Source organism: Colletotrichum fioriniae (genome assembly GCF_027942845.1).
Source record: "Colletotrichum fioriniae strain IMI 355084 chromosome Unknown scaffold_5, whole genome shotgun sequence".
Classification (NCBI taxonomy): domain Eukaryota; kingdom Fungi; phylum Ascomycota; class Sordariomycetes; order Glomerellales; family Glomerellaceae; genus Colletotrichum; species Colletotrichum fioriniae.
The window spans coordinates 715,308-743,093 of NW_027076841.1; the positions used below are offsets into that span (position 1 = coordinate 715,308).

The following is a 27,786-nucleotide window of genomic DNA, read 5'->3' on the forward strand; positions in this document are numbered from 1 at the left end:
TGTCTGTCTCCTTTTGCGTATTGCAATGTGCATGCGGCGACGTACGCGGTTTATCTGCAGATATCCGCGGGACCCCTTTGAGATACCTCAAGGCTCAAGGTAAGGTACCTTACATTTTGGACCAAAGTACCTTACGTGCTTACGTGCCTTCCTTGAAGTGAAGGACAGAGACTTGGGAGTGCAGGCGGCCGATTGTATGTACATCGTTCCTTCTTATCCAATTTAAATCCCACGTCGTTCTTGTACCTTACGAGATGTACCCTGCGTCTCTTAGCAACGGAGCAACTCGATTGGCGGTGGCCCTTTCCTCTTTTTTCCCAACTTCCTTGCTTCCCCTTCCATGATCCTCCTGCCTCTTGCCTAGTTAGTGCGCCTTCCCTTTTCCTGTCTTTCCCGCCCACTATTCATTGCCCAGAGCTCGACTCGACGTCCTCTCTCCTGAGTTCTGAGTCCTGGCAACCGCTGGCATCGTCGTAGTCATCTCTCTCCTTCCACTCGCCTTCCACTCCTTCTCCTTTCTTCCCCTTTCTGGCTCTTGCTGGTAGAATCAAAATTCTCTCTGCAATCGCGGCAATAGCAACAAAGACTCTCGTCGATATTGTCTTCGTTTCACTTCAGATCTCACCTGGAATTTGCGGAGAGGCGTGTTCCAGTCTAGACTTTTCTGTCTCTTCCTCCCTTTCCCCCGCGCTACCTACTCGCCCCCCGTCCGATCCATTGCACCACACCCCCCGGAAAAAATCCCAACTGGGTCTCCTTTGATAGGAGCCGTGCCACTCTCTAATCAACAAGTCTTATCCAATCTCGCCAAGCCCCCATAACAGGTCCCGCTCACACTGCAGCGTTGTTGTCGTTCGAGCCAGGTTTCTTCTCGATTGGGTTTTGCAAGGCGCGAGAGAACTCACCACGTTCCTTTCATACTTCGAAAGACCAGCGCTTCGGGTCGTCATTCCTTTGGTTGTGTGTTTTCCCGACCGCCGCAGCATGCCTCTATAGCGCCGCGGCAAACATTCCAACCGTAACCCATACCCAATCGCCTGTTCGATCAGCACCTTTTTTTCACAGCGGACTGCCGATTCTTTAATAACCCCCAGTCGACCGCTGCCCGCCGCCGCTTGCCGCTGCCGCGCTGGCCATGTTGACCATGCTCAAACAACAATCGTCGAGAGGCTTCATCGCCCCGAGGGCCCGCCCCAAGACGTTGCTCTTTCTCGCTCTGGCAATTGTCACCGTCTACTTCCTGGCCACACGCGGCGCTCCTGCTGGCTATCACGTCGTCCCCTGGAACCAAGACGGCACCTCTCCACCCCCCGAAAAGGCCGCACCTCCTGAACCGCCAAAGTCGGAAGAGGAGAGGAAGCAGGACGAGGAGAGACAAAAGCAAGAGAGAGAAAAGCACGAGCAAGATCTGCGAGACGAGTTCGCGCGGGAGTACGAAGCTGCCAAGAAGTACGTGCCCTCCTGTCAATCCCGAGTGCGGGAACGTCAGCTGTCACGCATGCAGGAGAGACTGACTTTTTTAAACTTTACAGGCTTCCCGGCAACGATGCGATCTACGGAAACACACTTAATTCTCTGAAGGACAAGGAAAACAGGACCGCCGAGCACGCCGCCAACCTCCGTGAGTCTGGCACGCAGGAGGAGGCCTACACCAACCAGCGACCAGTCTACTTCAACCCCTACCCCGACTACAATAGCGAAGAATGGAACAAAACGCATCGCGCGCCTCATGTGCCCTGCATTGGTGCGACTGGCGAGGCCGTCGATGATCTCTTGGTCTTCAAGGGTCATCCTGCGAAATTTCCCAACCCGGGCTTCGGTGGCTTCGACGTCCTGGACATGGACGGCAACATTTGCTATGAGCGTGAGACCAGACTTGGGCCCTACGGTCTTCTTCCTCAACTCAGCAAGGCCGGTCTTCGCATTGACTGGGATAACGTCAACTGGGGCGACCTCCAGGAGAAGTGCGTTGAGAGAAACGCTGCCCGCTTCGACGAGGGCAAGCCCAACGAATACATCAAGACTGCCTACCCCGACATCGCTGAGAAGTATGGCAAGGAGGCCGAGGAGGAAGAGGAGGCCAACGAGAAGCGGGGCCTTACCAACAAGTTCAGAGGAGGGTCCAAGGGCGCCAAGGTGACGACTCCCGACGCCCGTACTGCTGTCCTTCTTCGAACCTACACAGGCAAGAAGTACACCGAGAACGACAAACAGGTCATCCGCTCCCTCATTTCTGAGCTTTCGCTCCGATCCGGTGGCGAGTACCAGGTTTTCTTGCTGCTGCACGTTCGCGACCAGGCTCTCGACATCTGGAACGACGAGGCCACGTACCAGTACGTGCTCAACGAGCATGTGCCTCTCGAGTTCCACGGCATTACCAAGTTGTGGAATGACCAGGCTATGTGGAACCTCTACACGGCACTTACCGACGAGAACGAGAAGAGTGTGCATTCTGCCCAATGGTTGTCGGTGCAGAAGTTCAGTCAGGACCACCCCGAGTTCGACTTCATTTGGAACTGGGAAATGGACGCCAGAATCATCGGCCACAACTACGACTTCCTGAAGCGCCTCTCCGACTTCTCCAAGAAGCAGCCCCGCAGAGGTTTGTGGGAGCGCAACGAGCGTTACTATATCCCCGATTTCCACGGAGACTACGATACCGACTTCCGCAAGGACGTTGAGCAGCGCACCCGCGGCAACCAGATCTGGGGCCCGCCCAAGCTGCCTTTTATCAACCCCGTCGGCCCTAAGCCTCCTGTTGAAAACCCTGAGAAGGAGCCCTACAAGTGGGGAGTTGGCGAGGATGCGGACATGATCACTGTCGGCCCCATCTTCAACCCGATCAACAGCAGCTGGATCATCTCGGACCACATTTGGGGCTACAGAGACGAGAAGTTCCCTGACCCTGCAAAGACCCTCCCCCGCCGAACCACCATCGTCACCCAATCTCGTGTCTCCAAGCGCCTCTTAGACATCATGCATGTTGAGAATCTTCGCGGCAACCACATTGCGTCGGAGATGACCCCTCAGACTGTCGCGCTTCTCCACGGTTTCAAGACTGTGTTTGCGCCTCACCCCACCTGGTTTGACCGCCCCTGGAATGGCACTTTCCTCGAGAAGTGGTTCAATCCTGGACCTCGTGGCGAGAGCGGTGGCGAGGGCAGTCCTATGGGTTGGGGAAGAGAGCGTAGATACCAGGGCATGACTTGGTACTACCGCGCTGAACCCCCACCAAGATTGTACAACAACTGGATCGGATATGTTGACACCAAGATTGGAGGCAAGAACTGGGAGAGAGCGCACGGTCGTCCGTGTCTGCCACCCATGATTCTCCATCCCATCAAGGAAGTCAAGCCGACAGAACCCGGATTCGCGACCCAGTTCGAGCTCTTCTACGGCTGAACGTGCCCACGCAGAACTATGGTGTATGATGTACGAACAAGACTTGCTTTAAACTGGGTTTCGTGGTCTCGCCGACAAGAGCGGCGTTGTATGAAGCAGAGCACTGGCAGCAGAAGCAACCGGACATGAGAGTTCCAATGGGATTTGGAGGGTACCTATCCTGGAGAACAGGCGCTGCTACGAATACCACTACATGCCCGAGAGGCTATGAATATCAACGAGCTCTAGGCAATCGTCCCCGGGAACCGTGGCGACATTCACCGACCCATTCTGTCCATACGCATGCGGGCCACAGGATAGATATGGAAATGGTCGCAGTATTGCCCCCGGAGCGAGGCGTTGTCTCTTTCAAAACAGCTGTTCCGGCCTTCACATGTGTGGAAATGGGGCTACCATTTTCATTACCAGTGATTCACCTTCAGTAAAAAACATGGCACATTCTAAATTTTCTTCATTGTCCAATGCTGACAAACACTGTTCTTTCTCCCCTACCTTACTTTACTCTCTTTTTTCGGGCATTTTTACAGCGATTAGACCTTTTCTCTAAACGGCCGGCTTTACTTTTCTAGTTGTACAAAGGATGGATGTAGATGGATTGTGTGCGTAGGTGGGAAACAGATGTTGGGACCGAGTGAGCGTAGAAATGTAGTATATCTCTATCCTTAGGGAACTAGAAGATGAGGGAAAACCTGCCAATTGTAATTGTCATGGGTCATGTTGCTGGTCTTTCATGAGTGACTTGTTGCGACTCTGTGATTGTACATGCTCAGCTTTGACTTGCAACTTAAAAAAAGGGGGTTCCTGGCTTCGGCCTCTGAAGGCTGGGTACGCAAGACTTGAGAGCCTGATATACACCGGGCCGATGCAAGTGTCAGTTAGGAGGCAGCTTCGAGCTCAGGCGTCTGTCTAGCTCTCGTATTTAAAGACCCCTCGTTCCCGCCAACATGAAATATTAGGGCAAGTTGATCTAGCTGATCTGGTTGGATTGTCCGGTTGAACGTTTCCAGTAAAGCAGCTAGCTGTTGGTATGCCAAGCTTTCACAAAAAGGTAAGTAGCCTAGATCACAGTAACCCGGGAATTCCAGATCTCATCCTCCTGGTCCAAAGCCTAAACCCAAACCCAAACCCAAACCCAACGTCCAGCTGCCCAGGAAGCCAGCCTCCGGCCACCCATCGGCCCCTTGCTCCGTATAAAGGCGCCAAGAAGCGTAGACGCTTGGGTTTGAATATGGCACATCCAAGTTCAATCTTCCAGTCTTTCAAAAAGCCACGGCAACGTAGGGCTTTAGTTGAGCAGGATACCCAAGCACCAAGGATATCTCCCTAAGACGAACCTACCCAATTTCACCAACCTCATCACCCGTCCTCATCCCGTCCATGCCTTAGCGTATTACCCGCCGAATACCTCACCAAGAAAGAACAACCTGGAAACCAGATTGATAGTTTGAACATAACACTCAAGGTGCTTTGACTGCCAGAGGCGCATAATCATCCTCTAGCGGTCGCGCCGGTCATCGACCTTACTTCTGACGACTTCTACCAAGGGGATTAAGAGCCTATAGGCGCTTCGGATATAGTCGCCGATACTTCTTAAGGTCTTTAACAAGATATAGGGCGAGATTGGCAAGTCTGATCACTATGCTAGGTATTGGGGACTCGTGGGCCAGGGGAATTATGCTCAAGGACCCGCCGTCGAACGCCATGTTCCAAATAATTACGGACAGTTTCCCAAACGTGTTCTCTCTAAGATATGGAGTCTAAGCGCAAACCGGATGGACGAGTTACTTCGGTGCAGTCAACGTGGAATGCGGGCACCTGATCACGTTTTGCAGAGAGTATGGAAGAGTCTGATAATCCAGACGAAAGAGAAATAAATAACCACTTACGTCACGACGACATGTCGTTGGATCAGCGCTCAAATGTGCGTTCAACGAGGCCGAGGCGGATGCCAGGCCGTTGGCGGGATCTTCAAGTTTTCGGTATCTGGACTGCTTCGGTAGCCTCACGGGATGCATCGGATAGCTACAGAGAGAAGTCACGATCCTGCAGGCTGGTCCCAGACGCAAGCGAGCGCCTGCGCGGCTTCGAGATCTTCTAGGTGAGGGGTTGAGGTGCAGCAGCGAAGCAGAGGGCGAACCATCACGGGGCAAAGGAAACGCCTGAATTCGCCCACCTATCTGCCTTATCTGCCTTACCTGCCCTGCCTGCCTGACTGCCTGGTCACTTTTTGGAAGTTGCAGGCGGACGGGACACGGCATGCATTGCGCGTGGCTCCTGCCGGCTTCTCCATTTCTGGGCGGGGGTGAAAGCGCGCCTGCCGTGCCTGCCCCGCGTGGACGGGGGAGGCCGTTGAAATCACGTGCAGCTGAAATCAATTGGGCAGGACCTCTTCTCGCACCTGCAGTGTACTTCCACTTTGCTTCTTGACACCAAAAGGAGAGACCTGAAGCGATCGCAGCCTGCAGCTGATGCCTATAGCCTGCAGACACCTCAGGCAGGCTCTACCTTGACGATACATCTCCCGCGCAAATGCGCTCGTGAGCCGTGATGATGGCCTCACTAATACGAACATGATGAGGCAGCCAAATCCATTCGCAGTCAGAGACAGCACCGAACAACAGTCTGTGCCACGACAAGCCCACCTTCACTGCATCGCAGGGAAAGCCTGATGCCGTGCTCGGGGCTACAGCTGCATCTGCTGGTCCAATTGCATCATCGTAATGTGCCGTGGCTACATGACGATGCGGTACAGTAAAGGAATGGTCTCACGATAGCGACTCCTATCGAGCCACTGGTTCTAGAACACCTTGCATCTCAAACCTCCAAGGGCAAGAAACAGACTGTAGCACCATCGCTTGATGCGGCTCATTGGACGCTCGTTCTGACCAGCCAACGGGAATCTCGAAGCTTGCAGCTTGCCCAGCCCAATGACACAAAATGAGGCTTGCAACTAGAATGCAGTGCTGACAGGAGATAAATACCCCGCTCTTCATCATGCCTCAAGTGCAAGAAAGGAGCCGATAACCTGTTGGCACCGTCCTTTCTCAGTCTTCCCTTTGCCTTCGTGACCACCTCAATAGCCGGTTTTCTGCACAAGATGGCTGCCTCTTTCGTTGACTTGGCTGGCATCGCCAAACTGGGTGTACAACTCGCTACGAAGCTCGCAATCTATCAACTCGGCACCTCTGGATCAGATAGCGATATCCACGGCCTCAGTGACGATGTCCTTGCTACAGCGGCAGCACTAAGCCAGCTGCGGGAATTTCTCGCCTCTGATGCACTTGAGCTATCACCTGTCTACCAGTATGCTGGCCGAGAGGCCATCGAAGATCTTGCAATAAGATGTGGAAAGGTGTACACCACCATTATCCGCAGCGTTTACAGGGCAAGTCTTGCTGTCAAAGTTGTCAATGATGTGGACTTTGAAAACCTTGGTACGGAGGACCTGAAGGCATCCAGGCTCCATGCAATCACCAACAACATGGACTGGGACGTGGTTGAGGAAACCATCGAGACGAGCGAGGTCCAGCTGCGCTGGCTCAAAGCAAGTCTGCTCCTCCACCTCCAAGTGGCTGGTATTGCCGGCCTCCAGATCAAGTAAGTGCTCCTTATACTGAGATGATGAGCATTTGGCTAACCATTCGTCAGACCGAGATATCCTGGAAGCTTTGACGAGGAACTGGCCTCGAGGAGTCTGGCAATGCGCTTGTTGACGTACAAGGGCAAAGCCGCCAAAGAGCTCGTCGAAATGACTGAGCGAAAGGAACGATTGGCGCTTGCAGATAAGCCCGACACTGAGAGCGTTTACGAATCTGAAGCAGCGTCGTCTGTTAGTGGCAGCGATGTTGACGACGACGCAGAATCCTGGAAGTCTGGCGAGACTGCCAATGACTCCAGGGCGCCATCCGTCTGTGGTGACAAGACAGAGGAGAATGCCAAGGTCACGCCCGTCGTTGAGATTGATACACCTCCTCCTCCGCCACCGCCGATGGCTGCCCCGACAAGCTTCTGGCACCAACCATGGGACGGATCCCCTGACGCAGGTCCGGTTGAAATCAAGCTGTTGGCACCAAAGCGTCGATTCCCAGCCAAGGTCTTCAAGTCTGTTGGCAAGTGGTTCAAGGGCATCTTCAGCCGTAACGCCATGCCATCCATCACCGACTTGGAGCTCGAGGCGACGGTCCTGAGAAACGGACCGTTCCCAGAGTCGTTTTTGGCATTGGAGCCCAAGATGCTCCGTCTCGAGCTGAAGCGCATCCTGAAGCAAAGCTCCAAGGCTCCAGGGGATGCGTTCCTCGTCCAGGACGACCAACTTCGTTCCGCAGTCCAAGGTGCTCTCTTCCGCGCCCAGAGAAAGGATGGCCGCACCAGGCAGCTAATCACTGTGGACGTCACCACCCGTCCGGATGTCGCGGTTGTGTACATGTCGGTCGATCCGGCTGCAGAACCCGTTCACATGACTGATGTTCTCGGTCGAAAGTATGATATTCCGTTTGAGCAGTGCCGTACCGTTCAAGTAAGACCACCCTTTTCTGACACTCCATGAATTTCCAACTGACCGGCGTCTACAGGGTGCGCGTTTATCAATCCACCAGCGCTTCAAAGACGTCAACAGGCTCTGGAACCTCGTAAGGGACGGAGCATACGAGATCGTCGACGAAAACGACACAGTCATCACGCCGGAGGCATGGCTGACCACCATCAAGCCCGGCGCCGTTCTCCACATGCGCATCTCGGCCTTCAATGACGGCATGAACGGAGGCGTCTTCGTGCCACCAGGCGCGCCGGACCCGCTCACCTGGGCCGAGCCTTACACCCCGCCGCCCATGCCCCCAGGCTGCTGGAGGGGACCCCCCATGCCTCGAGGGATGCGCCCGCCGGGACTCTTCCCTCCCGGAGGTCCACGGCCAAAGGGATGCATGCCCCCTCCGCCGCCGCCTCCTTTCCCGCGCGTGGTCACTGTCGAGCCTAGAGAGCGCGCGGAGCTCGGTTTCGAGCCCGACTTTGGGCCGAACCTGACGCGAGAGGAAGACCTGGGCGAGGCGCGGAAGGATCTCGGTCGGTGGGTTGCTCTGTGGACTAATGCTACGGACACGGATTTTACCTCTGACTCGGGTGGTATCCCGTCGTATGATGATGCCTCTTCCATCATGTCCGGGTCGTCCTCGTCCTCGGATGAGATTGTGGATGATTGAATCATCTAACGTTTGTTCCTCCTCGTTAGCAACGTGGCCCTGAGGTTTTAAGCCTTACACTTTGCTGATCTGTTGGGTGCCACTTTTTTCGCCCTCAGTACCTATACGTTTATGATGTTGTCACGATTATGAGTAGGCAGGTTGGAATCTGGGTTGAATGACTCTGATCCTTAATTGCGTTTCGTTCGAGTATATCAATGTTGTATCCGTATGGCCAGATATCGTTATTTAACTTCTCTAATATATGACAAGTCATCCTTTGTTTGCGCCATTCTGGAATACTTCTCACAGAACTCGAGCGTTGAAACGACTCAAGGAAGCTCTGTGATACGGATCATCTCCCTTTGACGCCCTGGGGCAGGCGGCCTTCATGCACGCAGAACACAAACCCAGGAAGCTGTGTGGCTATGTGGCAAGGCGTTTTTCAAGCTACCGCAAGGGTCTCACTGGTCGTCTACCACTCTCTGCAGGTTGATGTGTCGCACTTGCACCCACGTCCGCATGTCTTCCAACGGTGGTTCGCCAGGAAGCCACAGGAGGCAAACGCCCGCAGGTTGAGCAGCCGCAGCAGGGCTGACCGGCTTGATTGGTTCTTGAGCCTTCCTTCGAACAGTCAAATCGTCATGTTCCAGATTCCCTCCCAAGGCCCTCGAAGCCTCTGAAATTCTTCCTCTACCACCCAGATTCAGACACACCAGCAACGCATACGGCTTATTCTCACCTTCGTCACCCATGGCGGATCCTTTGTCGACAGCAGGCAGCGTTATTGGGATCATTTCCCTCGGCATCCAGGTAGTACAGTCGATCTACAAGTACTACAGTGCCGCGAAAGACCAGCATTCTGACATTGCTCGCACCCTGCGGAAACTCGAAGATTTGCAATCTTTGCTCGAAAGATTGAACACCCATCTCAGCGATCGCAAGTTTTGATCCAGCGAGAAGCCCCTGCTTCAAAACATCGAGTCCGCGATTCAACTCTGCGAGGAGTCCATCGACGAGTTGGGACAAGAAGTGAGAAAGTTTGAGAAGACACCGACCGATAGTGCTCGAGCTGCAATCAAAGGAGCCGTTCGTCGGTTGGCATACCCGTTCCGGGAGAGCACTCTCCTGAAGCTGCACGAAGACATTGACTACCTCATTAGTCAACTGTCTCTGACTTTGTCACTCCTGCAGCAGCAGACCATCGATCTTGTTCAAGATGAAATCGAAAACACCAATGCCATACTCAACTTGATCCGAACCTCACAGGTCTCCTCCGAGATCCGAGCTTGGCTTAATGCTCCTGACGCGACTTTCAACTTTACTGAAGCATGTGCGAAGAAACACCCTGGGACTGGCACTTGGTTCGTCAACGGGACTGAATTCACTAGCTGGCTTGAGGAACCAAATTCGTTTCTTTGGTTGAAGGGATTTGCGGGTTGCGGAAAGACTGTTTTGAGTTCAACGGCCATACAACACACTCTCCGCCACCGTAGATCTAACCGCTGCATCGGACTTTGTTTCTTCTTCTTTTCATTCAATGACGACTCCAAACAAGATGCATCAGCCATGCTTCGAGCGCTCATTCTGCAGCTATCCGACCAACTCGACTATGTTCCATCCGCACTGCAAAGAATATATGATTTGAGGAAGAAACACAACATCCCACCGTCGACGGCAGACCTACTTCGGTGTTTCCGTCAGATCTTACATCTTTTTCAGAACGTCTACGTTATTTTGGATGCACTAGACGAGAGCCCTCGGGAAACTAGTCGATTCGATCTTTTGGAAACATTGAAAGAGATTCGGGCTTGGTCAGAGTTAGGATTACATATTTTGGTGACCAGCCGAGACGAAGTCGATATTCGCGAAGGGATAGAGGCTGTGGAACACACGACCATCTTGATGAAGCACCAAGGAATAGATGACGATATTGCTAGCTATGTCTCGCAACATCTCCAACGGCGTCTTAAACGTTGGCACGATCACCATTCTCTGATTAAGAAGGTATTGACCGAAAAGGCACATGGCGTGTGAGTAGGCTTTCCAGTCTGGAAACTGTTAAATCTGACGATCGTTAGTTTTCGTTGGGTCGAGTGTCAATTTAAAGCGCTCGAGACGTGTCCAAAGAGCAAGCAGGCTCTCGATCGACGACTTCAATCGTTACCCCCAACCTTGGATGAAACCTACAAAAGGATGTTGGAGAATGTTCCCGACAAAGACTACGCCAAGCAGATGCTGACGATTCTCTGTTGCGCATCAAGACCGTTGACTGTGCCGGAGCTGATCAATGCCTTGGCAATTGAGATCGGCGCCACGTCCTTCTTGAACCCGGATCGGCAATTGCCAGATGCAGACGCACTTCAGGAAATGTGCCCAGGTTTCGTCGAACTAGCCTTCGACTCCAATACAAAGAAAAACATCCTTCGAATTACACACTTCTCTGTCCAGGAATATCTCGAGTCAGACCGGATTCTTCGCCCAGAAGGATACGCTTCTTTCAGTATACACAAGCGCTGTGGAGATCTGCTGCTGGCGTCAATGTGTCTCACTTTGCTGCTAGAATCTGAGCTACAGATGCTTGGGCGTAAGGAGACTGTGAAAAAGTATTCTTTTGCGGAATATGCTGCCCAGGAGTGGGTCAACCACTGGAGGAAGAGCACTGGGCCTGGCGCCGCATTATGCGATAATCACAGTCGCTGCAATCCTGAAATATCCCACGATAGTCTCGCTCTACAACTCCAGGATCAGATGTTACTGCTTTTCAGAGACACGAAAAGGGCAATGAAGAATTGGTATAAACTATGGGATCTCGATTATAACCGGTATGGGAAGGGCAGCAAGATGCCACCTCCCCTTTACTATGCGTCCCTTATCGGCGCTCGTTTCCTGGTAGAAAGCCTTTGCGAAGACTTGGAAAGACGATTTAACATCAAGGAGCCAACGAGAACATGCCGTCATCCTAGGGAAAATAGAAGCGGCAGCCACGGGGAACCCATACAAGCAGCGGCAGCTTTTGGTCATCGGGACGTGGTGGACTTCTTCCTTGACAAAGGGGCGGACCCAAATATGATGGTTATGCAAACGTATACAGCATATGGCACACCTTTGATGACAGCTTCAGCTCATGGCCAAACAGAAATTATTGAGTTGCTGCTCCAGCGCGGCGCCAAGGTCAATGCCGTTTGGTCCAGGCGAGCCTTGGATCTCAAACCGCGGCAACTTGATAATCCTCATCCACTTCCAACCGCATTAGTAGCGTCATCAAGACAGCGTCAAAGAGATGCTATGAAATTGCTGCTGAAACACGGCGCAGTTGATGATTTTCACTCCGGCTTCTCTTCCTGCGAGTCTGCTTTGATGGCTATTATCAACCGGCCATCCGTGCTTATTAAAGAAACGAGACTTGTCGCAACTATGAGCATCCTTTTCCGGAATTTTGACGGCGCCAAGGTCACTACAAGTCCTAAGTTATTCGATCTTTACATGGAACAAGCGGTGAGAACTGGGAGTATAGATCATGTCCAAAAATACCTAGACAAATGGATCTTGTGTGGAAGACCTGGCTTTTCTCCTGGAAAATCACTTGAATTAGCGTCAGCTGGTGGACATGACAGCGTTGTTCATCGACTCCTTCGGTCGGCAGCAAGGGTGGCCGGCTCAGGTCGAGCCCGCCTAATATTATCGCTCAGAGACGCTATAGGGCCGGCACTTCAAGAGGCATCGGGAAATGGACACTTTAAAACCGTCAAACTTCTCTTGGGCTTTGGAATCGATATAGACTTTCCTTTGCGTGGCCGGGACTTTGGATCTGCACTGTGGAGAGCTGCAGCCGAGGGACACGAAGAGATAGTGCAGCTTCTTCTTAACAACGGCGCCACTCCCAACTCTTCGGACGAGACTCAAATGCCAGTGATGTATGCAGCATCATTGGCGGGCAGTATGGAAACCGTTCAGCTTCTTCTAGACGCAGGCGTAGACATTCACGCTAGGTCCCCGGGGGGAATATTTGAGTCTGCATTGTCTGCGGCGTGCCTTGGCGGCAATATCGGAATCGTGGAGATGTTCATGACACGAGGCGCGTCTTTCCTGACGAGAACCGTTGTGGCTAGAATGTCACGAGCTGAAATAGAGGGGATTGAGGGTGATCATTGGGATCTTTGGGACCATATAGTATTCAACTTCAATTTGTTGAAAGCCTGGCAATTGCTTGCACTATTAGAGAAAGGAAAACCAAAGGACCTGACAGCTTGGCTTCGGAACTGGAAGCCGTACGTCAAACAGCATCCCTTGGATTATCTCTCCTCAGCGTCATTTGGAGGCCACGTGGACATTGTTCAGAAACTTTTCGGGAGTTTGACTGAGGAAAGCGTCGGGAACCGAGTTCCGAGACTACGAGCGGCACTTGCAGCGGCCGCAGCAGGCGGCCACATTGAAGTTGTCAAGCTCATCCTCGACTTTGATAGTCAAGTTCCCTTGCAAGAACTTGGCTGGAGGAGAGCAAGGTACTTTGCGTCACTGATGGGATATCAGGATATCGTGCAGGTCTTAGTTGGGAGGTCCGAGAGCTTGTTTTTGAACGAAGTCTTTGAAATAAGGCCTCTCTTTGAACAAGAGGGCGATCCTTAGATTTATCGGGAGCTATGGGAGCGGTTGTATAGGAGCCACGGGGCGACTGTGGAGCTGCGTGCTGTCGACATGAAAAGAGATAGGGAAGAGAGCCCTAGGATGTGACACACCAACCATTGAAAACAATACTGGTGTACCTCAAATTTGGGAATAGCAACTGAGATATGGCAATGACCAACGGATCTAGAGTTTACCTTGGCAGAACCGTCACCATAGCTCGTGAAATCTACCCCTATTTCTTAAAAACCGTCTCCTCCAACCGTCGCCCATCATCAAGAACCACAGCCTCCGACCCAACCATAATAAACAAAACCCTCGTAAACCCATCCGAAGCATTAACCCACTCGTGATTCACCCCTCCCTGAACAATGACCTCCCCCGCCCTCACAACCTTCTCCTCTCCACCATCCAGCCTCAGCACAATCTCCCCAGCCAGAACACACGCGTAATCGACGCTGAGAGTCCGGTGCATAGGCGCCTTATACCGTGGCGGGAAATCCGTGAGACAGAAGTACGTGCCCGCCGCCGGTGCCCGCGGTAGGGATGTTGATAGGGTTTGCAGAGGGGTGTAAGGTAAGTTGGATGCGGGCAGGGTGGGAGTTGTGTGGAAGGAGGTGAAGCTGCTTGCTTGCGGGCCGAAGGGGTGGAATGGTGGCAGGATGGCGTCGGAGGTGAAGATTGAGGTGCCGTCTTGGGTGTGGCCTGTTGTTATGAGGCGGGCTGGGGGGAGAGGGGTTGCTTGTGGTGCGGTTTTGGGGGTTGTTTGGTCTGACATCTTATTGTGAATTTGGTGACGGCTGATGGATATGCTTGAGGCTATCCTTCAGTGAGGTTCGGATGTTGCGTGGGAGAAGCGTGTGGTGATGATATGCGGATCTTGTTGATGTGCTGGCCGAAGCTGATTCTTGGCGGGACATCGACTTCTTATGTCCTCAAATCAATCAATCAATCAACAACCTCAGTAACATCTATAAAATCACCGATCTTGCAGTATCTTGCTCGCATTCATCAACATGCCCCGCTCAAGAAATGCGACGCCATCGCGTTAGCGGCGGATAACGGCCCAGGAAACATAAGCGCTAGCAAATAAGGCAGGAAATCAAGCTTCGATCAACGCCTGCAAAGACACTGACCAAGCCGGTTACAGCAGTCAAGCTAACTGCTTGTGGTATCTTGCCTTGTAGCCTCGTGCAATCTATGGTAGCATTGACAGGAAGCGCGCGGCTTCTCGGGACGCGAGATTCAGCGCGAGAACCTTGAGCCTGGTCTTTGGTAATGATCGAGGGGGAATTGCTTGGGTAAGCGGGTGTATGCTTACATATTGATGTTGGCGACTGATGCAACGAAAATGGTTATCACATAAAGAATCACGACTCGGCTTCGAACGGTGGCTTATCACCTTTGCGGTGCTTGCATGAGCACATGGGTAGCGTGGGAAGGGGGGTCTGAATGAGAACTGGTGGTGTAAGGCACAATTTACGATGTCGGAAACGACAGTACCATACCAGAAGAAGTTCTGATTGAGAGAACAGCTCTGCAGACACACATATGCTTCTCATAGGAGCAACTTCCAAGCTACACGGTGCAGTTCTCACAGGAGCACCCGTATGACTAGCAGATCAAAGTCATACCATAGCTGCGGACCTTCATTAATAGCCTGGCAGACTTACTTGTCGCCTCAAGTAATCGAGCATAGGAAGTCTTCGGTCCGAAGATATCTGCTTCGTCCCCTGCCCCGGCGTCCTCTTGATAGTGGGAACATGAGTAGTCAAGAACATGCATTGACTTCACGTACCGTCGCAAGATGTATACACTCAGCTCTTCGACGACACACATGACCGCTCTAAGCTGTGCTACCACTGCCTCATATGCCAGTGACCTCGACGGACACCGAAGCTGTCCAATGAGGATTCGAAGTCATGTTGAATCTTTTCGAAGTCTGCTTGGAACGAAGACATGGTGGAAAGCAAACAGAACAAATGCTGTCAATCAAAGCCAAAAAAAAACAGCCGCCCATGAAGAGTCATTGTTCAACAGGCCAAGTTTTCTTGTGCAACTACAAGAACCTCACGGGAGTCTCGGCAGAGATGGACATCGATCGCCAAGCTGCCGACCCCTAGCCTCCAAAGGAACCTGAACAGGGGATCAAGTCAACGCCCAGAGCTTCGTGTGATACAGTACCTGTTCACGAGACGCGCCTGTTCGCGAAAAACACGGATAGGCCATGGAGATGGGAAAGCAAGATGTCAGGATCGTCAACGGACTAGAGCCTGAACGACTATCATCAGTGAATAGAACCTCCATTCCCTTCGCGTGAATCGGAACCATATTCAAAGAAAGTGTTCTTACAGCTGGAAATGATCACCTGCCTCAAATCTAAACCACAGCCACCATCATGCGCGCTATCGAGAATGATTCACTCGTTCAACACCACCCTCCCCATCAACACTATAAAACAAAACATTCTCACCGCGAAGTTAGCAAACTTTCTTCTTCTACATCATCAACACATCAAACACGCCCAAGACATCAATCAATCAACCAAACAAAACACTCAAATCACACAAGCAATCCTCCAACTTACTACTTTCCCAAGCATCAACCAGCTATCTTTTGCAAAGAACCACACATCAAACCACGACGATTACCCAGACAACTCACACCATCAACCAAACCGACGCAATGGCTCCCACTTGGCCCGTCACTCGCCCCAAGCCTCCTCACCCCCTCCCGACCCGGCTCCCAAGCCCCTTCCTCCCAGCAAGTAAGCAACGGAGCAGATAGGAAAGCATGTCATGGTCATGGAGAGGTGGCAGGATGGCCACAGATACATCTGAATGATGAAGATACTCTCTTCTTCTATTCACAGTCACACCTAAACGGTGAAGATACTCTCTGGTAGCTAATTACCGAGTACTTTAGTCAATAAAACTCAGTCAAAACAAAGAAATTTGCCCCTAATTCTTCAAAATCTGGAAATATGTCTGTGATACTCTGTACATTTGCAAATGTAACGATGACTGACTTGATATAAGTCTTCAATCTTAGATACAACGAGGCAGGGCGGCGCAATGAAGTCGTTGAATCAACCTTACGAGAATACCTAAAATGGAAGGTAGTAACGGCCCCGGAGAAAGCGGGTCCGATGCGCACCGAGCCGGATTGTCGGCACAGCTGCCGGATCGGACAATTGCAAACTCAAACTTCGGGATCGGGCAACGGCGGGCCAGGAGACACTGTCATCTCACTAAAAATCTTTGCATCTCTGCGAGATAATTGCCGATATGTTGATACAGCAATTGATACGAGTGCTAATCTAGTGCGAGGAGCACGCTGTATCACAAGCAAGGATAATCCAGAGCAGCGTCGCGGACATGAACCGAGGATACCTTAGGCTTTAGACATAGAGTTGGTGCCACGAACTGACACTTTCTATAGTTGTGTGACAGCGGCCTCGGCGTGCCGACGGTTCAAGCCTAAAGCTTAGCGGGTCTCTCGGGAACATGTTTGAAAGTTTTGTCTTAGACTCACCAACGGTCGACTCTGCAACCTTAAGTGCCGACGGCCAGGCTCTTGCCGGACAAGAAATCAATCTTCCTGATGTTTCTTTGTGGTGGACTCGTTGAAACCGAGAGCGACGCTAGTCTGAAGGAAACAACTCCAAGTTGCTTTTCCCCCCGACGTCATGCCACCAAAACGGTGGTGCGGCTCAGCTTCCAGAGTGTGCCTCACCGTCGTGGTGCCCACCTCACCTGAAGCATCGGTGCACGCAGTAGTGGTTTTTGGGTAGCAGAGCCTGTCAATCATAGCAGGACCAATAAGCGCTGGGATGATGGCGTTTGGGTTGCATCCCGGAAGTGTAGCCCTACGAGCTTCCAGAGACTGGCAGCGCTGGAGCCCGAATGACACATGCCCGCGCTAGGCCCAGGAGAGATTTGAGTCCAGCTTTGAACGTAACAACTCGCGAATAAAATGCCGGGGCTATTTCGCCAGTCGCCGGCAAAGTTCGTATTGCGGATTAGGCAGCTCCATAACAACGAGGACCAATGTTCAGCCCACAGAGAGGCAACAAAGCCAAGATTGCGCACAGCGTACGAGATCGTGGGGAAAAACTGGATCCGGTACACCCTCAGGCTTCAGCGACAGAGCTGGCGGCTTTCACTCAGCTTGGGAAGGCTTGCGGGACAGCTCAAAATGCGGCGTGTCTCTTTTGGCGGGCCAATCCACGGCTTGTTGAGTTCCTTGGCTTGAGCCGGTGGGCGTCCAGAGAGCACAAGGAACTTATGGAAGTGTGTCGACGCGGACTCAAGCCACATACAGCCGTATCAGCAACGATACGAAGCGGGTTGGGCTTGAAGAGGCGGCACACCTATGCGAAAGGAGAAAATGTTCGGCAATGTTTGTGGCAGTAAGATTTCAGGGACGGGCAGAAGGGATAAATCTTGCAACCATCACAGAACACCGGACGAACGCCTCTTCGTAAACAGATATGGACAGTTGGAAGCGAGGCGGGTCGAAGTTGTCTTCAAAACGCGCCGTCAACGAGACCAAACATGCCATATCCACATGTCGGATCTGAAAGGGCAATGATGTGACGTGAACGATGGCTCGGACTTCACCTCGGAAGTCCAACGGGGTACCGGCAACTGGTGGACCTGATGAAAGTAAAGATTGCAGGACGGGTAGGTCGGCTGGCAGGCTGAGGTGAGAGCGAGAAAAAAAAAAAGTCGTTCGGCGCCCAAAGGCAAAAGGGCAGCTACGAACGGCAGCTTTGCCAGAAGGGAGATGGGCGATCGGCACGGCCGTGATGTGGGCGGGTTGGAAAACGGCGCGGGATTGTGGCTGTCAGCATATCGAGTCTGGCCGTAGGCCGTATGTACTATGTAAGGTAGGCCATCATGCTCCGTTGGAGCATATCTGTAGTCTGTAAGATTCGGCCGAGCTTCGCAGGTGAAAACTGGGGGTAAATTCGATCTATTGAAGTGTGCGTTATGCGTTGTCAGCGGAAGAGAGCGCGAGGAGTGCGAGGCCTAGGTAGATGGTAGAATGTCTCGTGTTGTTAACGGTCGTGACCCTGAGACATGCATATGCCTTGCCAACGTCGATGAGAGAAGCGAAAGAAGAGCGGTGGGTTGATTGAGGGGAATCGAGGCGACATGAGGACTACTGCAAGCAGCAGCAGACATTAGCCAGGGGATGGAGAGGCGATGGCATGATGTTGACGAGCCTCATCGGATTCGGTGCGTCGTGTGATCAATGTTGGATAATCGCTGGTGTTGTGAAGTTGGAGGAGGTGTCGCCCGATAGGCAGAAGCCACGCCTATGGCGCGCTGCCAGGGCACGCCACACGCCTTGGGATGCCCCGGAAGGTAATCTGCAAGAAGCTTGCTGGAGTGGAAAATCCCGGGTAGGTGTGTGGCGGCAGCGAAAGAGAGCACGAGGAGAACTTTGGAATTCCTGCTTTCTTGCTCGAGCCAGCGCCCAACCCTCTAGCGGTGAGATCCCCCCTGGCTGACGATGGGAGCGTATAGGTAAGCGTAAGGTAAGGTACCTTCTAGGAGAATAATAATAAGCATGAGATGTTGAGTGTGAGTTGTCTGTGGCGCACGGCAGGCGCTAAGCAATTCCTGTATTCTCAACCCGGGGAAGGAGGAGGAGGAGGTGGTGGAGGAGGAGCAGCGGAAAGTTGTGGAAGCCACACTTTACCTCTAAAAATTGTCCGTGGAAGGCGCATGCACAGTACGAATACCCCAAAGTGGAAACTGCCGTCACCTAACAGGCGCGGGCAGTAGCACAGTAAGATACAATAAGTGGGACTGTACATGCAGGCGCTGCGGGACCGCAGGGCAGGTAAGCTCCTGGCTCCTTCATGTAAGATTTCCCCGACCGCAGCATCCCATGCCCTATGCCGCTGCCGCTTCCCCCGTCTCTCTTTCACCGTGCCACCCTCAACAACCCAATCCCGACCTCGTAGCACGGCTATCTGTCGACTTGGCTTACCTTTTTTCATCACATCTCTCTGTTCTCATTCGCCGACTGACGATACCACATCCTGCAGCCCATCATCCATCTTCCATGTCCTTGGAATTCTCCCAAGCCGTCTCCAAGGTAATCCCGGCCGAGATAATGCTGACTCCTCCTGCTTTTCCTCCCAGAGTCCCATCAGACCATCGCCTGGCCTGGCTCCGTTCATCCAGAGTGTCCACTCGAGACTTTGCTGCACGCCATCTCAAGTCCCCAACAACCTCGTGGATCCCTTGAGCTTCTTCCCCTCCTCATCTTTCTGCGCCGGCTGACCCTAAAAATAGCCCCCAACTACCATACGCCCGGGGCAATACTGTAAGCAAGCCGGTGACTCTTGCTATGGAGACAGAATACTATGAGTTTACGGCACATGTCGATACGAGCCGCCCGATGATGTCGTTGAGCCCATGACCAAGATAGGGCCGACCAGCTCCGATTATCCTGCACATTTTCTGTGTATTACCTTATTCTACGAATGATTCGCCCACCAACCGCGCAGCTTAGTCAATCGACGGTGCCGCGCTCTCTTTTTACCTCATTAGTCTCTTACCTTGGTCTTGGCGAATCAGATGCTCCGTCTCCGTACCGTCTCGGTCTGATCGACCCTGGAGACAGCTCGCCGGTCAACGCAACCCAAGAAACGCTTTTTTTGCTTTTTGCACCGTTCTGCATTCGTATCCGCGAAATTTCCACTTACCCCGACCGACACGGCCTTCTCTGGCGGCTGCCCGGCCAGATGAGCCTCACCGCCGACTCCAAGACTGGTCAAGAGCAGCACCCTGGCAAGAAGTCAGGTCCTTGCCCTGCCCGTCGATCTGCCTTCTCGCTTAGATACGCTGGTGACTTAGCCATGCCCTAGAATCTCGACAACTCAAAGTGTCCCTGGAGCGCCGGAATACCTCCCGTGCCAAGCAGTGGAGTGCCCGAACCGTACGAGCCTTTCAGCTGAGCTCAGACGGTCCACCGTGACTGTCGTCGTTCCATTTGGATATACTACGATCTGGCCCAACTATCAGGCCCCTCGCGGTTGTGCTCCAGTCAGGTCGCACGTTTCCTGGGTGTGATCAGACCTCTGCCTGGTAGCCCGAACACACACCATCCATATCACATCAGAACCTTCAATGTGTCATTGCAAGCTGGCAGTTGATAGTGGAAATTATGCTGACATGTTGCATGTCAAAATACCAGATCAAGCGCCCTACGATGCACTGCAAACCTATCGGCACGCGTCTAGGCCATCCGCGAGTACCGAACCATGACATATAGCTGTCCTCCAAGTGGCCCGTCAGCCTCATCCTTCACCTATTCTCAGCCTGTGTCACACGAGCCCGTCGAAGCCGTCGCTGTAGCTCATAGGTAGACATAGGGCAAGAAATCAGCACCTCCAAGGCAAATCTTGGGTCCAATTTGGGGATCTGACATGATCCGCACCACCCAACCAGCTTTGACGCATTCCGTCTGCCTGGCTACTGCCACCCATGACAAGCCGGAGCTCAGCCTCATCCCAGATTTGTCCCTGCTTGGCTTTTTCCATCCTTTCTTAGTACGCATCTTCTCTGCCCCGTATCGGTATCGCTAGCTCGACCCGAACGACCTGAAGCATGTTCCATCTACCTCCACATGGCACAACAAACATACCTTCTTTCTCCACAACGCACGATCGTATCCACCACGAAGGGGACTTGGCTTATTGTTCCCTCCATGTCAGAATGAGGCATGGTAACTGCCCAAGGGGCAGGGGTAGGATGCACCTCACTTCTACTCACACCTCACGTTCTTACTCGCATCAAGATATGCCTGGAAAGCTGCCGGTCTGTGTAGACGCCACCCCGAGACCTTGGACATGCAAGTGCACCGAGACTATTGATGTCGCCCTCCCGAAAGAGGCTAAGGCCTTGGAAGGCTGCTCCAGGCAAGACTTCACATTGATACAAAGTTGTATATAATTCCAACTCTCCCTTCGGATATCTCGACGAAAGAACAGATCACCAAGTCAGTCGCTCATCTCCTACCAGTCTTGTGCTTTCAGGTTCATCATGCTTTCCACCTTCATCAGGTCCAGCCTTGGGGCTTTCCTCCTTGCTTCTCTCGCTAATGCCAACCCCATTCGTTCGGTTGAGCAAAGGCAGACAGGTTGCGGTACCAACGGTATCGGTAACCGAGAATGCTGGAACGGAGACTTCAACATTGATTCCGATTTCGAAATCTTGACACCGCCCCAGGGAAAGTTGAGAACCGTGAGTATCTTCTCTGCTTGATATCGAACTTGTTCTGACGACCTGAGTAGTTTGATTTCACCCTGAGCAACTTGACCGATGTCGCGCCAGATGGCGTTCACAAGCCGGCCATGTTGATCAACAACCAGTTTCCGGGTCCCACGATCGAGGCGGACTGGGGTGACACCATTCAGATCAACGTCCACAACCAACTCCAGAACAACGGTACCTCCTTTCACTGGCATGGCATGCATCTGCGCGGCCACAACGACCAAGATGGCGCCAACGGTGTTACAGAATGCCCTATCCCCCCTGGACAAAGCAAGACATACTCTTTCCAGTTGACTCAGTACGGTACATCATGGTATGTTAGCTTCTTTGTTGTTGCAGACTTGGACCCACCGACTAATGCGTCCGCCTCAGGTATCACAGCCACTTTTCCGCCCAGTACGGCAACGGCGTTGCAGGCGCCATCCAGATCAACGGACCGGCGTCCGCTGACTACGATATTGACCTCGGCCCATTCGTTATCAGCGATTGGTACTATGGAACTGCAGATAACCTTTTGCGTCAAGCCGAGCTTGTTCCAGCCCGTCCGCCGCCTAGTGACAACATCCTCTTCAACGGCAAAAACATCAATCCACTCGGCGCTGGCGGCCAATACCAAAAGACGAGGCTGACCCCGGGCAAAAAGCACCGTCTCAGGCTCATCAACACCTCCGTAGACAACACCTTCACTGTCTCTCTGGTAGGCCACAGCTTCACCGTCATCGCTACCGATCTCGTCCCCGTCAAGCCGGTCAGCAAGGACAGCCTCTTCATGACTGTCGGCCAGCGCTACGATGTGATCATTGAAGCAAACAAGGAAATTGAGAACTACTGGTTCAACGCGACTGTTGGTGGCGGCGGCCTTTGCGGCGAGACGAAGAACCCTCACCCCGCTTCAATCTTCTTCTACGATGGATCTCCGGATAGACTGCCTGTCGACCAAGGCACACCTCCCGCCAACCTCGGATGCGCTGATACCACCGGATTTACTCCTGTGCTCTCCCGAACGGCCCCCTCAGATAAGTTTGATCCGAGCAAGACACTGGACATTGCTTTGGACACGCCGACTATCAACGGCGCAGCGGTCTATCGCTGGAAGGTCAATGGGAACGACATTGACATTCAGTGGGACAAGCCAACTCTGGAGTACGTTGCTGAGGGCAACAACTCCTGGCCGGAACGTGCCAACATCATCGAGATCCCCGAGGCCAATGACTGGACTTGGTGGGTGATTGAGAACACGGGCGCTCTGCCGCATCCCATCCATCTCCACGGTCACGACTTCTTGCTCCTCGGCACTGGCAGCGGCACATTCAGCGGCTCAGAGGGCCTCAACTTTGAGAACCCCACCCGCAGAGACGTTGCACAACTTCCCGGCTCTGGATGGATGGTGATTGCATTCAAGACGGACAACCCGGGCGCCTGGCTGATGCATTGCCACATTGCCTGGCATGTGAGCATGGGTCTTAGTGTTCAGTTCCTCGAGCGGAAGAGTGAAATCGCTTCCACGCTCGATCTGGCATCGATCAAACCGACTTGCGATGCTTGGAGGAAGTATGAGCCCACCGCCGTGTGGCCCAAGCATGATTCTGGATTGTAAGAAGAACGTCGCCTCGGGCTGGCTAAGAACACAGGCAGCATTTGTGGCGTCCAATTGCTGAGGAGACCGACTGCGGTGTGGTGGGCAATCAACACGAGAGCACCAAGCCAGCCTGGCGCCTCAGCCTCCAACGTCATTCTACTTTTATTGGCCTTTCTTCGGGCTATGACTCGATTTCCGGGCGGTCACCCAACTCTCTGTGATTGCCAGGATTTGGTGCGGCGCGGAATCCGGGCCTCTCTGGTCCTGTCATGGGTCACCGGCGCGCATGACAGCTACACCATCTCTTCGCAGCGGACTTCCGGGCCTTACAAAGCATTTTGCGTGCACGCGCACTAATTAATGATCGACTTACGAAGCAGGGATATGGGAGGAAAACATCTACTTTCAGCAGGCGCAGGCATTTCATTGGTGTTTTTTCCTTATGCATGGATTGGAGTTGTCCGGTTGTTGATACCTATTTTGTCCGCTCCGCTCCATCGATTGGTCTATTTTCTTGTACATGGGTTGAAAACATGCATAGATTTGGGTGAGCAGGGTTGCAACATGATTTGCTCGGACTTTTCTACAGAAAATATGCCTAATTCATTTGTTCTTTTTTGTCAAATTCCTCAAGTAAAATAATGGTATTTTTTCGCGCGCGCACACCTTTCAGCCCTACGCTCTAATGTGCATGCAATGCAGTAATCAATATTTTCCTGCGCGATGACTTGGAATCAGAGCAGAGAAGAGCAGAACCTCGGGCGGGCTATCAACGGAAAGTGGGAGCTCTGCAGGAGGGAGATGACCGGAGGTAGCGGAATCCTGTCGCACACCAGCGACCAGCACGCGACCATTTGGGACTCGAGGTGGCTAAGGCGATTAGAGTACTGGTTAGACGCAACCCTCAAAGTCCCCAAATGCCGAGGACTGCGGTAGGGGCGGAGGGTTAGTGGTGTGACCTCAGCTCGCATCGCCCCCAATCTGGTAATCCCCCCAGGCTCGGGGATTCCTAGACTTATGTCAGCTTCGGTCCTTGGGCGGTCTTGGGTGCAGTGGTGTGAATTTGGTGTGCGGATGAGTGCCGACTTGGCGCAGCTTGATGGGGTCTTGACAGCGGAAGCCGACACCGTCGCCATGGAATGCAATGGATGGATGGGTTACATGTCCGATAAAGAGATCTTGTCTGCTGCGGATTCCTGAGACGGGCGATGGCATGGAGACGGAGACGGAGGGAGACGGGGGATGGATGCGGGCGGGGGTTTACCGCCAAGATGCTGCCAATGTTGATCTCGGGCTTGGCGGGGGTTTGGTGGGGGCTTGGAGTTCTCGACCGCCGATGGTGTGGGGGTAGCATCGGGGATCGCTGTGGAGATATTGCGGGCCCTGGCTCGGTGGAGTCCCGGGCCTGGAAGCTCAACGTCGTTCCTGCCTTCCTCGCAGTCCAGGTCCTTTCCTTCCATCTCAGGTAATTGTCCACGTGACCCGACGTACCTTCCTACCTTCCTTCACCTTACCTTCCATGGCTGAGGCACCCTACCTTACAACAGGAGCCTATTCACCTCATTCTGTCACCAGCACACCCATCCGGCCACTTGGCCGGGTGGGTTAGACTCTGACGCAGAGTCGATAGTAAATGAAATACTCCAATGAAGCCGTGCTGGCCTGAGGGGCGCGCTGTTCGAATCCGAATAGGGGCGTGAATTATCGAGTAAGTAATCATCAGCCCATCCCTTGTTTCTGTTCTTTTCTTTTTGTAATTCTTTCTCAATTCCAGCTTAGGAATTCATATTGGCTGTTTTCAGATAGCTCATCGGCGTTATAGTATGGCATCTGAGGCTGCATGGTCTCTATGGGAAGCATTCATATTGTATCCATGCTTTGCTAGTTCGTAAATAGTGGTGTACTATCTTCATCTGTATTGAGGTAAGTCACACTTGGGGTTGGAACTTACAGCGGTGACGTACCTTAGGTGAATGAACAGCTGATGACAATTCAAACCACATACCTTATCATCATAAGAACTGCAATATACCACTCATTTCGAACCGAAACTCAGCCGTCCAGCCTCCCTCGTACCATAAACCGCCCCACCGACGCCGCCCCTCCAACAGGCACTCATAGCCCAGATACCGCCGGTATCCCACGGCGTTGCCCCCCTCCCTGCGGTATCTCATCACGAAAAGGCGTCTTGTGCGCCCTCTCAACGACTAGCAACCCCCTCCACGCGTGGTCCAGAGACGTTACACGCCAGAATCTCTTTTAGAAAGATGACAGTGGCCTGGTTAGGAGACTAACTGTCAGAAGAGGTACTTTGGTTAGGATAAAATTGAGGTAGAGGAGCGAACTAATGAAGCGGCCTGACCAGCGTTGTTTGTTCTACGCGCGGGGACTCGGGAGCATACAGGTTGGCGAGAGCTTCTTCAGTTGCTACTTCCGTCAGAGGAGTATAGAATTGGGAGGAGAGTAAAATGGGTATCCGGCCCCAAGAGCAGGCATGTACATGAGCTACGTGGATTTGGCAGCAACTGTACGACTAGAGACAGCCTCGCTTTTCCTCCTGACGCTCAGAAATTGTGACATGCCCTGCGAAGTGCTAACGCCGGCCCCCGACTTCTCTGCAGTTGATTGAATGGTTCCAGTCCTCTTGCTAGCTCTAGGATACCCGAGTGGTATCCGAGTTGTTGGAAGATGCGCAGGCCATTAGGGAGGAGGCCTATGCTAGTACCGTACCCACTTGAGGTATGATCGAGGGGTAGGCTTCGAGGAGAGTGTAGTCCAGGCCGTTGAACTTTCCGATCATTTTTGCTACGATGAGACCCGCTACGCTGCCGACGAAGATGACAACTCTGAAGCTGATGGTAGGTAGTCGCTATGACGATGGTGGTGGTGGTGGTGGTGGTGGTGAAGGGGGCGTTTGGGTGATCAAGAGTTCGGTGTAGGTGACGGCAACACTGCTGGGATATCGAGACGTCTGCTGAAGGCTAGAACCTCTTTATTGAACGACTTCAAGACCATGGAGCTTGCTTGAGTCTCGTGTAATTGAGAGTTGACGTATTTTGCTGCGGCTAAGTTATCCTATGGCGGAGCTCAGATCTTGGCAACTTGCGCGTGCCCCATAGCAGATATGATATCCAACATGATCACAGCCTGTCTTCCATATAACTGGCATGAGGGAAGGCGGTTTTCACGACTAGTACTATGCAGTCTTGCAGCAAAGACTTCAAGGGTGACGCGTGAACTAGAGGATGAGGCCCTCTTGACTTAGTCTCTTGTAAACATCGTGGTGTGCGACGATCCGTAAGCCGGCTGTATGGGAGATTCCAAGTAAGACACGACAGTGACCAAGTGCGCTTATGTTCATGAGAGGTAACCCTTGGGCGTTCACCAATCTGTCAACATAGCTGTAGATATCGTGTCTACTGTGTCTTCGCTGCGAGGGGATATCGATGGAGCCGGGTTGAACAAGAGGTAAACGTGCAGCATGTTGCGATTTCTATAATGACGGCGTCGAAGTTAAGACCTTCATTTTGATGAATCTCCCGTGGAACATGCAGTTTGCCACCTTCAGAGATAACCCATCCCGAGAGCGACACCACTTGAGTAGTAGGCTGGTTGTAAGCCGCTATATAACCGCCTCTAGCACCAAAACGACCACCGCTTCAAGTTTGTGGGGACATGGGCATGCGGGCCGGGCCGCAGAACACACAGCGAGCAAGTTAAGGTAGCGTAGGTTTGGTTTGAGGAGGAGCGACGTCTCTCCTTGCAAAGGGGCACTTTGGGGCAATGCCCCACATGCAAACACGGCCTTCAACCCAGCTGTTGAGGTAAATGGGAGTTCTTGCTGCGATGGGTTAGCAAGTAAAGCGTTCGAGGTTATTTACCTGTCTTTCTCAAGCTCTTAATCATAAGACAGAGAGATGGAAAGCGGATAAATGACTGTTTAGGAGCTATGCTATTCAAACGTGGTGCGGATCAAAGCAAGACCCTGGCCGAGAGGGTTCTGCAAATCACCCAAAACAGACAATAATGCCTGACGTTGGTTAGCGCCTTGGGCACTCTGATTCTCGCTATAATTCTAGGCGATTCGGACGGTTGAGCCACTCCGGCTCACGATGACCTTCACATCCAGACACCCTAACGCTCAACCATGGCTGGGATATAAGACCATTGAGCTGCAAGCTCAGCTCGACAAAATCTTCATCGCCGCTCGGAGAGTGAACGAGGGTATTTTCGAACGTTTCTCAGGCATTTCTCGAACTAATCAATACAACTCCGCCAGCACAGCGTTGGGCCCGCCCATGCAAAGTAGAGCAGCCTCATCAACGCCTAATTTTCAGGCTACGTAATATGCAGTGATCAATTCGCCTAGAACATCTCAATTCCCCGGCGAAGGAATACTCCATACCTCCCATCTTCCCTGTTCGCTGGAGACAATGTTCATCGCCACCTCGTAAATATTTCAATACGCTTTGGCTCTATGGTGGATGAGCTTCATGACGCACGTCAAGTCCCCATCTCCTAGCGCCAGAAGCACTGCCAGAGGGAGGCCGTAGTGGTAGTCCCACCCCAACCACAAGCTTGTTCTCTAGACAGCTGAGGGCAGGTTGATCAGCCCGCATGGCGGTATCCACGTCCCAAGGTATTCTACTACATGACCAAGATAGATATGCGGTTATGAATGTTTTCCATGCCCGCTTTCAAGTTGTGACAT

The 27,786-nt window shown here is 52.6% G+C and overlaps 3 protein-coding genes across 3 annotated transcripts; all 3 read left to right on the plus strand.

Moving 5' to 3' along the window:
* Positions 1–1,144: 1,144 nt before the first annotated feature.
* On the plus strand, positions 1,145–3,402 carry N0V96_004923 (uncharacterized protein; the record flags this gene model as incomplete). Its single annotated transcript, XM_053194778.2, has 2 exons — positions 1,145–1,449; positions 1,533–3,402. 2 exons carry the CDS (start codon positions 1,145–1,147, stop codon positions 3,400–3,402), a joined length of 2,175 nt encoding a protein of 724 aa, XP_053047658.2.
* A 3,097-nt stretch (positions 3,403–6,499) lies between these two features.
* N0V96_004924 (uncharacterized protein) lies at positions 6,500–8,597 on the plus strand (the record flags this gene model as incomplete). The annotated part of the gene is made up of 3 exons (XM_053194777.1): positions 6,500–6,999; positions 7,051–7,918; positions 7,974–8,597. 3 exons carry the CDS (start codon positions 6,500–6,502, stop codon positions 8,595–8,597), a joined length of 1,992 nt encoding a protein of 663 aa, XP_053047657.1.
* A 12,979-nt stretch (positions 8,598–21,576) lies between these two features.
* On the plus strand, positions 21,577–23,093 carry N0V96_004925 (uncharacterized protein; the record flags this gene model as incomplete). The annotated part of the gene is made up of 2 exons (XM_065757262.1): positions 21,577–21,809; positions 21,878–23,093. 2 exons carry the CDS (start codon positions 21,577–21,579, stop codon positions 23,091–23,093), a joined length of 1,449 nt encoding a protein of 482 aa, XP_065614031.1.
* Between the last annotated feature and the right edge of the window lie 4,693 nt (positions 23,094–27,786).